This window comes from Lolium perenne, unplaced genomic scaffold (assembly GCF_019359855.2).
Source record: "Lolium perenne isolate Kyuss_39 unplaced genomic scaffold, Kyuss_2.0 unplaced77, whole genome shotgun sequence".
Taxonomy (NCBI): Eukaryota; Viridiplantae; Streptophyta; class Magnoliopsida; order Poales; family Poaceae; genus Lolium; species Lolium perenne.
The window spans coordinates 37351-50303 of record NW_027249035.1 but is presented as its reverse complement, the minus strand read 5'-3'; the positions used below and the strand labels follow the sequence as shown (position 1 = coordinate 50303).

Below are 12953 nucleotides of genomic sequence, written 5' to 3'. Positions count from 1 at the left end.
AATAGAATTCATTGGTGTTAAGAAAAACTTCTTGCGGGAAGGTTGGCTAGAGATTTCTTGGAAAAATACCAGCCCCTTTCAATTCATAATGAGATGGGACTAATTCTATTTTTATTCTATAGATTATTTCGCTTAGTACTATGTACAGAAGGGAGGAGCCGTATGAGATGAAAACCTCATGTACGGTTTTGCAACGGAGATTTTTTGAATAGAATGAACGACCGTAACGGATGTTGGCTCAATCCGAAGGAAATTATGCGGAAGCTTTGCAAAATTATTATGAAGCTACGCGACTAGAAATCGATCCCTATGATCGAAGTTATATACTCTATAACATAGGCCTTATACACACAAGCAATGGAGAGCATACAAAGGCTTTGGAATATTATTTTCGGGCACTAGAACGAAACCCCTTCTTACCGCAAGCTTTTAATAATATGGCCGTGATCTGTCATTACGTGCGACTATCTCCACTATAGAAAGAAAAAAGAGAGGATCAAATTTTCTAGTAAATACTACAAAAAAAGGCTTTCTACATAGGGATCGTAAAAACAATGATTTTTCCCTATCAGCTGTAGGAAAGAAGGACACTTCACGCGAATCAAAAAAGGAAGAAAGTATCGCCTATACTACTACTCTATGGATAAAGTTCTCCAATTGATAGAGAAAGCACCGTAAAGATCAATTAGTGAGCAACTGGGTCGATACAACTAAAAAAAAAACTGCTTACTTATCCCATGATATGGGGCAAAATTTAGGAATCTGCTTATGTAATAGAGCCGATCCACTAAAGGATTAAGCAGCGGTGTAGTATCAGATCCCAAAGATAGTAAGTTCTTTTTTCTTTCTTATGGAAAAAAGTCTTTTTCAAGGATTCTATAGAGATTTCATATATGAAACCGGGATAGTTACCTTTCAGAAAATTAGAACGAAGTCTCTAGATCTATCTATGCTTCATCTTTCTGAAGGTGGGAAAAAAGATCAAACTGATTATTGATAAAAATTAGGGTTTGAAACTTAGGTAATTAACTTCTTCTCCTTAACCCAAAAACAAATGGGATCTATTTTTGAGAAATCAAATTCAGTTTAAGATAGGGGAAATTAAGATAGCAATTTATGAGCCGTATGAGGTAGGAAACTCTCAAGTACGGTTCTAAGGGAAGGAACCTCCTATTCCGACCGAGGAGAACAGGCCATTCTACAGGGTGATTCGGAAATTGCGGAAGCTTGGTTTGATCAAGCTGCTGAGTATTGGAAACAAGCTATAGCGCTTACTCCGGGAAATTATATTGAAGCACAGAACTGGTTGAAGATTACGAAGCGCTTTGAATTTGAATAAGAAAGACCACGCTCCTTCTTTTTCATAAAATGGGTGGTTTGGTTGTTGATCCATTAATCAAATAAATTAGGTCGTAAGATCCTCGAATCCAGAATTTCATTATATCCCTTTCTTCTACCTTCTATTTTATCTGATATTTCATAAGGATAAACCATAGGGATAGGGTCTATAATAGAAGTAATAAAGTGAATAAAAAGAAAAAATAGGGGCAATCTAAATATCGCTAGTATATCAGGACTGTATTATTAATAACTCTAATGAGTTATCTTGGAATTTAGAATAAAATAAAAAACCCTATATTATGCTCAAGGAAAGTAGATGTATATAGGAGCTTACACCCTAAAAAAAAAATACACTAGTTTCTAAAATTGCAAAAATATTTTTTTTTCTTACGTCGGGAAATATTTGTTTTTCAAGATAAACAACGTCCCTTAGGCACCCAATCTTTATGTCATAATAGATCCGAACACTTGCCTCGGATTGACTTCAATATATAATTGCTCCAGTGAATAACTAAAAAAATAGAAGGACGGTAGATAGTAAAGATAAAGAACTAATCATAATATCTATCTTTCAAAATCTATCTTTCAAAAATTCACTAAAAAGACAGCTGGCGGGTCTCTTTGTATATCTTGTCCGGAAAGAGGAGGACTTAATGATTATTCGTTCGCCGGAACCAGAAGTAAAAATTGTTGTGGATAGGGATCCTGTAAAAACATCTTTTGAGGAATGGTCCAGACCCGGCCATTTCTCAAGAACACTAGCTAAGGGCCCCGATACTACCACTTGGATCTGGAACCTACATGCTGATGCTCACGATTTCGACAGTCATACCGGTGATTTGGAGGAGATCTCTCGAAAAGTCTTTAGTGCTCATTTCGGGCAACTCTCCATTATCTTTCTTTGGTTGAGTGGTATGTACTTTCATGGTGCCCGTTTTTCCAATTATGAAGCATGGCTAAGTGATCCTACTCACATTGGACCCAGTGCTCAGGTAGTTTGGCCTATAGTAGGGCAAGAAATATTAAATGGTGATGTAGGTGGGGGCTTCCGAGGAATCCAAATAACCTCTGGGTTTTTTCAGCTTTGGCGAGCATCTGGAATAACTAGTGAATTACAACTCTATTGTACTGCAATTGGTGCATTGATTTTTGCAGCGTTAATGCTTTTTGCTGGTTGGTTCCATTATCACAAAGCCGCTCCCAAATTGGCCTGGTTCCAAGATGTAGAATCCATGTTGAATCACCACTTAGCGGGATTATTAGGACTTGGGTCTCTTTCTTGGGCGGGACACCAAATCCATGTATCTTTACCAATTAACCAATTTCTTGACGCCGGGGTTGATCCTAAAGAGATACCACTTCCTCATGAATTTATCCTGAATCGGGACCTTTTGGCTCAACTTTATCCTAGTTTTGCCGAAGGAGCAACCCCTTTTTTCACCTTAAATTGGTCCAAATATGCAGAATTTCTGACTTTTCGCGGAGGACTAGATCCAGTAACCGGTGGTCTATGGCTGACTGATATTGCGCACCATCATTTAGCTATTGCTATTCTTTTCCTAATTGCAGGTCATATGTATAGGACCAACTGGGGTATTGGCCATGGACTTAAAGATATTTTGGAGGCTCACAAGGGCCCATTTACAGGACAAGGCCATAAGGGTCTTTATGAAATCTTAACAACGTCATGGCATGCTCAATTAGCTCTTAACTTAGCTATGCTAGGCTCTACAACCATTGTTGTAGCTCATCATATGTACTCTATGCCCCCCTATCCATACCTAGCTACTGACTATGGTACACAACTTTCCTTGTTCACACACCACATGTGGATTGGCGGATTTCTAATAGTCGGTGCTGCTGCACATGCAGCAATTTTTATGGTAAGAGACTATGATCCAACTACTCGATACAACGATCTATTAGATCGCGTCCTTAGACACCGAGATGCAATCATATCCCACCTTAACTGGGTATGTATATTTCTAGGTTTTCACAGTTTTGGCTTATACATTCATAATGATACCATGAGTGCTTTAGGCCGTCCGCAAGATATGTTTTCGGATACCGCCATACAATTACAACCTATCTTTGCTCAATGGGTACAAAATATCCATGCTACTGCGCCTGGCGTAACAGCTCCTGGTGCAACAACAAGTACCAGCTTAACGTGGGGAGGTGGCGAGTTAGTAGCCGTAGGCGGTAAAGTGGCTTTGTTACCTATTCCATTAGGAACCGCAGATTTTTTAGTCCATCACATTCATGCATTTACCATCCATGTGACTGTATTAATACTTTTGAAAGGTGTTTTATTTGCTCGCAGTTCCCGTTTGATACCCGATAAAGCAAATCTAGGTTTTCGCTTTCCTTGCGATGGGCCTGGGCGAGGGGGAACATGCCAAGTATCCGCCTGGGATCATGTTTTCTTAGGTTTATTCTGGATGTACAATGCAATTTCGGTAGTCATTTTTCATTTCAGTTGGAAAATGCAGTCGGATGTTTGGGGTACTATAAGTGATCAAGGGGTAGTAACTCATATTACAGGGGGAAACTTTGCACAGAGTTCCATTACGATTAATGGGTGGCTTCGAGATTTCTTGTGGGCACAGGCATCACAAGTCATTCAGTCTTATGGTTCTTCATTATCTGCATATGGTCTTTTTTTCTTAGGTGCTCATTTTGTCTGGGCCTTCAGTTTAATGTTTTTATTCAGTGGCCGTGGTTATTGGCAAGAACTTATTGAATCTATCGTTTGGGCTCATAACAAATTAAAAGTTGCTCCTGCTACTCAGCCTAGAGCCTTGAGCATTATACAAGGACGTGCTGTAGGAGTAACCCATTACCTTCTGGGTGGAATTGCCACAACATGGGCATTCTTCTTAGCGAGAATTATTGCAGTAGGATAGTGGCTAGGAGGATTTGAAAGGCATTATGGAATTAAGATTTCCCAGGTTTAGCCAAGGCTTAGCTCAGGACCCCACTACTCGTCGTATTTGGTTTGGTATTGCTACCGCACATGATTTCGAAAGTCATGATGATATTACTGAAGAACGTCTTTATCAGAACATTTTTGCTTCTCACTTTGGGCAGTTAGCAATAATCTTTCTATGGACGTCCGGAAATCTGTTTCATGTAGCTTGGCAAGGAAATTTTGAATCATGGATACAGGATCCTTTACACGTAAGACCTATTGCTCATGCTATTTGGGATCCTCATTTTGGTCAACCCGCTGTGGAAGCCTTTACTCGAGGAGGTGCTGCTGGTCCAGTTAATATCGCCTATTCTGGAGTTTATCAGTGGTGGTATACAATAGGATTACGCACCAATGACGATCTTTATACTGGAGCTCTTTTTCTATTATTTCTTTCTACGCTGTCCTTAATAGCGGGTTGGTTACATCTACAACCCAAATGGAAACCAAGCCTTTCGTGGTTCAAAAACGCGGAATCTCGTCTCAATCATCATTTGTCAGGACTTTTCGGGGTAAGTTCTTTGGCTTGGACAGGACATTTAGTTCATGTTGCTATTCCCGCATCCAGAGGGGAGTACGTTAGATGGAATAATTTCTTAGATGTATTACCCTATCCCCAGGGGTTGGGACCCCTTTTGACGGGTCAGTGGAATCTTTATGCCCAAAACCCTGATTCGAGTAATCATTTATTTGGTACCGCTCAAGGAGCGGGAACTGCCATTCTAACTCTTCTTGGGGGATTTCATCCACAAACACAAAGTTTGTGGCTGACCGATATTGCTCACCATCATTTAGCTATTGCATTTATTTTTCTCATTGCTGGTCACATGTATCGAACTAACTTCGGAATTGGGCACAGTATCAAAGATCTTTTAGAAGCGCATACTTCCTCCGGGGGGTCGATTAGGGCGTGGGCATAAGGGCCTTTACGACACAATCAATAATTCAATTCATTTTCAATTAGGCCTTGCTCTAGCTTCTTTAGGGGTTATTACTTCCTTAGTAGCTCAACATATGTACTCTTTACCGGCTTATGCATTTATAGCACAAGACTTTACTACTCAAGCTGCTTTATATACTCATCACCAATATATTGCAGGGTTCATTATGACAGGGGCTTTTGCTCATGGAGCTATTTTTTTCATTAGGGATTACAATCCGGAACAGAATGAGGATAATGTATTGGCAAGAATGTTAGACCATAAAGAAGCTATCATATCTCATTTAAGTTGGGCTAGTCTCTTTCTAGGATTCCATACCCTGGGCCTTTATGTTCATAACGACGTCATGCTTGCTTTTGGTACTCCAGAAAAGCAAATCTTGATCGAACCTATATTTGCCCAATGGATACAATCTGCTCATGGCAAGACGACATATGGGTTCGATATACTCTTATCTTCAACGAATGGCCCCGCTTTCAATGCAGGTAGAAACCTATGGTTGCCAGGATGGTTGAATGCTGTTAATGAGAATAGTAATTCGCTTTTCTTAACAATAGGACCTGGGGATTTCTTGGTTCATCATGCTATTGCTCTAGGTTTGCATACAACTACATTGATTTTAGTAAAGGGCGCTTTAGATGCACGTGGTTCCAAATTAATGCCGGATAAAAAGGATTTTGGGTATAGTTTTCCTTGTGATGGCCCAGGGCGCGGCGGTACTTGTGATATTTCTGCTTGGGACGCGTTTTATTTGGCAGTTTTCTGGATGTTAAATACCATTGGATGGGTTACTTTTTATTGGCATTGGAAACATATCACATTATGGCAGGGCAACGTTTCACAATTTAATGAATCTTCCACTTATTTGATGGGATGGTTAAGAGATTACTTATGGTTAAACTCTTCACAACTTATCAATGGATATAATCCTTTTGGGATGAATAGTTTATCGGTATGGGCATGGATGTTCTTATTTGGACATCTTGTTTGGGCTACTGGATTCATGTTCTTAATTTCCTGGCGTGGATATTGGCAGGAATTAATTGAGACTTTAGCATGGGCTCATGAACGCACACCTTTAGCTAATTTAATTCGTTGGAGAGATAAGCCCGTGGCTCTTTCCATTGTGCAAGCAAGATTAGTTGGATTAGCCCACTTTTCCGTGGGTTATATATTCACTTATGCAGCTTTCTTGATTGCCTCAACATCAGGCAAATTTGGTTAATTTAGTTATTTTTTTGTTTTTTTGTACTGTTACTGTATCAGCACCTAGTTCATTACTCTTGATAGATAGGGAGGATCCGCCTTCTTAGATTTCTTTTTCTATTTATTTTTCCAGCGAGGATTAGAACCATATACTTGGCAAGAATAGAAACGGCACATTATGGCAAAAAGATTGAGTCAGCGGGAGACGAAGAGTCAGACATGAGTACAGACATATCATTTGATGCGTCAATCTTTAAAAAAAGATAAGAAGCAAAGTTTCGTCCTTGAGTTTGAGTGAAAACTCGAAAATGCGAGAAAAATTGCAATCCCTACCACGTAATAGTGCACCTACACGCCTTCATCGACGTTGTTTTTTGACCGGAAGACCTAGAGCTAACTATCGAGACTTTGGGCTATCCGGACACGTACTTCGAGAGATGGTTTATGAATGTTTGTTACCAGGTGCAACAAGATCTAGTTGGTAAGGATAAAATCTCCTTTCGTATTTGTATGAATTTCTGGAATTGATGATCCTAGAAGAGTTCTCTTACCATTCTGTATAAATGGACTATTCTATTTGTATAGATATGGTAGAGGGGCGTATTCAGCCCTCTTTATCCACTAGTTTCCTCTTAGTTTAAGAGGATTAAGGCGGTTGGTAGCTCACAAAGCTCATAACCTCGGGGTTGCGGGTTCGATTCCCACTAGCGGCTCCATACTCCTTCTTTATGATATATGCATGATATATACATCATCCATTTGTATATCGATTTTTTGATTTCTAAAAGAGTTTCGGTCTAAGAGTTTTTTCTCAGAACAAGAAAAGGGTAAAGAAAGAATAAAATATAAAGACAAAGCGTCCATTGTCTAATGGATAGGGACAGAGGTCTTCTAAACCTTTGGTATAGGTTCAAATCCTATTGACGCAATCTTATTTCTATCTATTCTTTAAATAACTATACTAAAAACTAAGAAAATTTTTTTGCACGATTCAAATTCTACTAACAAGAAAGAGTAGACGTGCAAAATTTATGTTTGTTGCTGAAGGGAAAACCGTTCCAGCTGTTCTCTGAATAGCTTCCTTCAAAGGATTTCCGCTTGCTCGGTGAATGTCTTGCTAGAAGATAGAATTTCTTGGAATTGAGGTTTAGTATCTTAGGTGTTTACGTAAGTCATCCAGAAATTTATTTACCTGTTCAATCTCTAATGAATCCAGATATCCTCTCGTTCCGGTATAAATAGTAGCTATCTGTTCTTCCACTGGAGAGGGTTTGCCTGAGATTGTTTAAGCAATTCCTTAATCGTCGACTTGCCAATTGATTCTGACTTGTTTTATCCAGAGCAGAGGCGAATTGTGCAAAGGTTTGTAACTCTGCGAATTGAGCTAATTCCAATTTTGATTTGCCAGCTACTTGTTTCATGGCTTTAATTTGAGCCGCGGATTCTACTCGGAAACAGAAATACCCACATTAATAGCAGGTCGAATTCCGGCATTGAATAGATCTGAAGATAAGAATATTTGTCCATCTGTAATGGAGATTACATTAGTAGGAATATAGGCAGAAACGTCTCCAGATTGAGTCTCAACTATTGGTAAAGCGGTCATACTTCCTTCGCCTAAAAGAGAATTTAATTTCGCGGCTCTTTCTAAAAAGGCGTGAATGCAAATAAAACATCCCGGGATAAGCTTCACGGCCGGGGGTCTTCTTAATAGAAGGGACATTTGGCGATAGCTTGTGCCTGTTTGGAGAGATCATCATAAATTATTAAAGTATGCCGTTCGCGGTACATAAAATATTCAGCCAGGCTGCTCCGTATAAGGAGCGAGGTATTGTAATGTAGCAGGTGAATCCGCCATTTCAGCTACTACAATAGTGTATTCCATGGCTCTCCTCGTGGAAATTAGTTACTACTTGAGCAACACAGGATGCTCTTGACCGATAGCTACATAAACACATATTACATTTTGTCCTTTTTGATTGAGAATTGTATCTGTGGCTACTGCTGTTTTGCCAGTCTGTCTGTCCCCAATAATTAACTCGCGCTGACCGCGCCCTATAGGGATCATCGAATCGATAGCAATAAGCCCTGTTTGAAGAGGTTCATATACGGAACGCCTGGAAATTATACTTGAGCAGGAGATTCAATTAAGCGAGATTCCGAAGCTATAATTTCCTTTCCCATCAATAGGTTTAGCCAAAGCATTTATAACACGACCCAAGTTTCGCTCACGGGTATCTGAGCAATTTTCCTGTTGCTTTTACAAAACTTCCTCTTGTATCATCAACCCATCGCCCATTAATACAATCCCAACATTTTTGGATTCCAAATTAAGAGCAATACTTAGTGCCTTCTGCAAATTCGACTAATTCACCTGACATTATTTCACCAAGACCTATAATACGAGCAATCCCATCCCCCACTTGAACTACGCGACCAATATTCTCAATCCCTACTTTCCTATTATATTGTTCAATACGTTCGCGGAGAATTTTATGAATTTCGTCGACTCGAAGAGTTGCCATTAGTATTTCTTTACTCTTTTTCGGAAGCAAGGGGAAAATAATGCCTAAATTCTAAACGAAAGTAGAAGCTCAAAGCCTAATTAATTTAATTATCTCTTCCATTCCATGGACCCGAGAATGCCAATATTAGCACGAATCGTACGGAAATGTAACTCGGTATTCAAACAACTATTCAGAGTTCCTAGAGTTTGTACGGCTTGTTGGAAAACCCGTTGTCGGACCTGATTCATTGCCCTTTGTTTTTTCAAAATAAAGGGTTTCATTTTTAGACTTTTCTAATTGTTCCAAACTAATAGAAGTAGCATTAATCAAATTTGCTTTTTCTCGTTCTATATCAGAGTATCCATTCATTCGATACTCATCCGCCTCTAGTTCGACTTTCTGTAATCGAATCCGAGCTTTTTCGAGTTTCTCAATGGTCGCTCTACGCAATTTTCCTGAATTTCAAATACTACTCAAGATCCTCTGTTTTCGATTATCTAATAAATCTTTTAATGAAAGTAGATTATTTTGCTATTAAGTTTACAACTTTTATGATCTCTTCCCGAACCAAACATGAATCTTCGATTCATTTGTTTTCACGCTCCTTTTTTCTTTTTTTACTTTTGCTATAGCTATTTTCATATCCTTTTTTGTTAAGTAATGAGCCTATCCTCTATCTTCTCTTTATGTTTCTATTTCAATATATTGAAACCTATATAAGACTAGATTTATGTTTCTATTTCAATATATGGAAACCTATATAAGACTAGATAAATATTAAGAATTGCTGAAGACTCTTTCCTCTAGATGGTCAGCAAAGTTGTATTTCGGATTTTATTTGCCTTAGTTAATAATTTCAATTTCATTAAGAAAAACTAACCAAATAAATGGAAAATGAAAATTACCAGAATTCTTTCAAATCCAAATTTCCTTTATAGATAGGTCGCCGTGATTCGGCATTGATAAAAAAGGGTAGGGTGCTCCCCTTTTCTTAGTAAATAGTTCAAACCATTTTTATCGATATGATACATACCCTATCAGATAAATTCTACATTAGTTATTTCGTTTAGCATTTCGGTAAATAGCTAATATAGTTGTTGCAGAAAGTACTTTTTGCCTGATTAGCAGTTTAGTTTTTAACCGCGTTAATAGTCTCACATTATTGGTTTATAGAGAATCCAAAGTGGGATTTACTAGTGAGTCGCGAAATAGCTGTCTCCTTCATGGGTTCATGTGATTTCTAAATTTATTCAGAAGTAATTTTGTCGAGGACGTGTACTCCTTTTCTTATTTATCCTAAATAATACAAAAAATATTCTAAAGTGCAGCCGGATACTAGATCCACCTATTCTGAAATAGACACGACACACTCTCTTTCCAAAAAAATCAAAAACACCAACCACTACAGTTAGATACCTATTAGATTTGGTTGCTAAAATATTAGATAAGCTTTTCCCGAAGCTCACGCCAGTGAGCAAAAACGAAAAGATTTTTACATATTTCATAGCGCTTTCCCATAAATCTTCTATAGGGATCTGTGACGAACAAAGAATAAAAGTTTTTCGATCACTTACTTATGCTCGCTCTTTTGATCCGGTTTTTTTTAATGCAAATAGATTTTCAGTCAGTACTTGTCTTGTGATCTTCAAGTCTTAGGTCTTTGTTTCTTTGACCCAGAAAGAAAAGACCTCTCTTGCTTGAAATGTTCCAAAATTCCTTAAAATAAAGGAAAAACTTCTACTTTCCTAAACTAAGGGGCCCGCGACGGGAAGGAAGAAGGCGAGCATATCTTCCTAAATTAATCATAGCAATTCCCGGGGCGGGGTATTATACCCCTAATAAAATTCCAGAGAATTCCAGAAAAAATAAATAGGAGTAAATAAAATAAAGTATTGATATAATTGGAATTGCAGAAGCAAATACTCATCTTACAAAAAAATAGTATCTAATCCGTAGACCGGTTATTTATTTTACTTTTTAGGATTAAACAGCAATGTGCTAGTCGCAAAAAGCAATTCAGTCCATAAATTAGGTGCTTCCATAGACTGCTAGACTGCTAGTTGTGCACTGCATTTTACCTTCTGCTTTCTGGAAGCCAAGTCTCGCACAATTACTTCATGTTTTGTCTCGCAGTTAGCAGTCTCCAGGCCTGACCAGAATTCCAAGCTCCACGGCCAATCCAGCAGCAAACAGAGCTAAATACGCAAAGCAGTACCAAGTGGATTCATGGTGAGCCCCCCTCGTCAAAAAAGAAATGGTTATGATTAGCATCAACCAAGAAATTCTAGCCCCATTTCATAGCTTTATTAGGGAGAAGTAAGCATACTAAGCTCTATTTTCTAGTGTGAGAAGTAACCAAAAGTAACAAATTGAAATGATAATGTGAATTGTCTGAATTATATAGAAGAGACCCATATTAGACTGATTACATAATGAATTAACCTAGGTATATATAATACTGTTATATACATCTGTTCTTTCTATTTTGTTTTCATATTTTTCATTTTCATTTATTGAATGAATGTGATTCTAAAACATTCTCTTAAAGAGTCCCGTTACAAAGATGACATTCCACTCTATAGACATTAAGGATATATAATTCATAGTATAGATCTAGTTCGACTCCCCCACTCCTCTGGCCGTATATTTGCCAACTCCATAATAGAGTCTATTCTTTCCTCTCCTCCCTAGGTTGCATATACTATAGGTCCATTTCTTAACTATTTTTGTGCAACCAAGTCTGTAAATTGCGCGATAATTGAGCTAAGCCAAAAAGACTATTTTAAAACTAGTCAATTCACCAATGACTCTCCATGATTCACGCTACTATCTATATGGCTACAATGTCCAAAAATAAGAGCTTGAATGTCTCATTGTAACAATCCAAGAAACATTTATTTAGTATAGACATTATGGGACTAAAGAAACAAGAACAATAACAACTAACTATCACTCATTCCTTCAGTTTCCCATATTCCTGTCGGTTGTTGATATCGGTTTTGTGAGTCCTCTAGCATGTTAATTCATAAAGCGATTGAGTTGGTGGGTTCACATGATATTTCGAAATAGCCTCCAACTTCTCTTGCAAGACTCCGCATAAAATATGGCAAGCTGACGTGAGTAAGCAGCAACAGTAGCATTTATATCATTCGTATACACAGCTGCGTGCCAAGCTACTTTCTCATGGGGTAGCTCTATAATTTTCCAAGGTAAAAGAGCACACTGACAATTCGAAACAAAATTGTGCGAATAAATGGAAACCTTGTGACCATATTCTTCTCCAATCTGAGTTTTGCTCAGTCTCTCGAATAAACTCGGAAGGACATATTCTGAAATTCTGACAAGTCCATCGGTATTGCCAGGATTTTCCCGGAATAGATATGCCAACAACTGAACCTAGCAAGATTGTATTCACAACTCCAAAGAAGTGATGAGTAATTTCTGGGCATGAATTTGGAAACTTCCTATTTGCCATGTTTGGCCTACTTACATTCGATATATCGTATCAACTCCTGAGTGTTTTAATGGAACAAGGTATAGATCAAATTCGTCTTCCGGATAAAAATTGAACTTCAAAAGGAATTTTCTTTTTGATTCAAATCTTTTCCTTTCTCAACTCAGCAATCTTGAAGTATTAATCTTATATTAGGGATTAAGCAGTATTATCAGATCATAATATATCACACTCTCTAATATATATCCTTCTCCTTTCTATGCAAAACAAAAATAGAATAGTAAGGATTCCATAAATCTATACAGCTGCCTGCCCAAGTTAATTAATTTCATTCCTTTCTTAATCAATGATTTCTTATATAGAGAGAATGGCTCCTCAAGAATTGCAAATACTAATTTGTTAATCAATCGAATTGAGTCATAGTGTTATCGTTGGCTGGAATTCGCGGTATTCGCGGAGTCGTAATTTGTATCGACTAAAGAAATTGCTAGGAATCCCCCAAAATGGCACATTCGCTACATATATAGCATTTT

General features: G+C 38.0%; 1 protein-coding gene and 1 pseudogene across 1 annotated transcript; one reads left to right on the top strand and one right to left on the bottom strand.

Moving 5' to 3' along the window:
- Nucleotides 1-11: 11 nt before the first annotated feature.
- LOC127309966 (photosystem I assembly protein Ycf3) lies at nucleotides 12-1465 on the top strand. Its single transcript, XM_071824857.1, has 2 exons — nucleotides 12-456; nucleotides 1179-1465. Exons 1-2 carry the CDS (start codon nucleotides 231-233, stop codon nucleotides 1337-1339), a joined length of 387 nt encoding a protein of 128 aa, XP_071680958.1. The 5' UTR covers nucleotides 12-230; the 3' UTR covers nucleotides 1340-1465.
- Nucleotides 1466-11927: 10462 nt separating this feature from the next.
- LOC139834928 (ATP synthase subunit a, chloroplastic-like) lies at nucleotides 11928-12507 on the bottom strand (annotated as a pseudogene).
- Between the last annotated feature and the right edge of the window lie 446 nt (nucleotides 12508-12953).

Coding starts and splice junctions, on each gene's coding strand:
- LOC127309966 (XM_071824857.1), top strand. CDS start 231: ATGTTGGCTCAATCCGAAGGAAATTATGCGGAAGCTTTGCAAAATTAT. Junction 457..1,178: donor TATGGCCGTGATCTGTCATT/ACGTGCGACTAT, acceptor CCTCCTATTCCG/ACCGAGGAGAACAGGCCATT.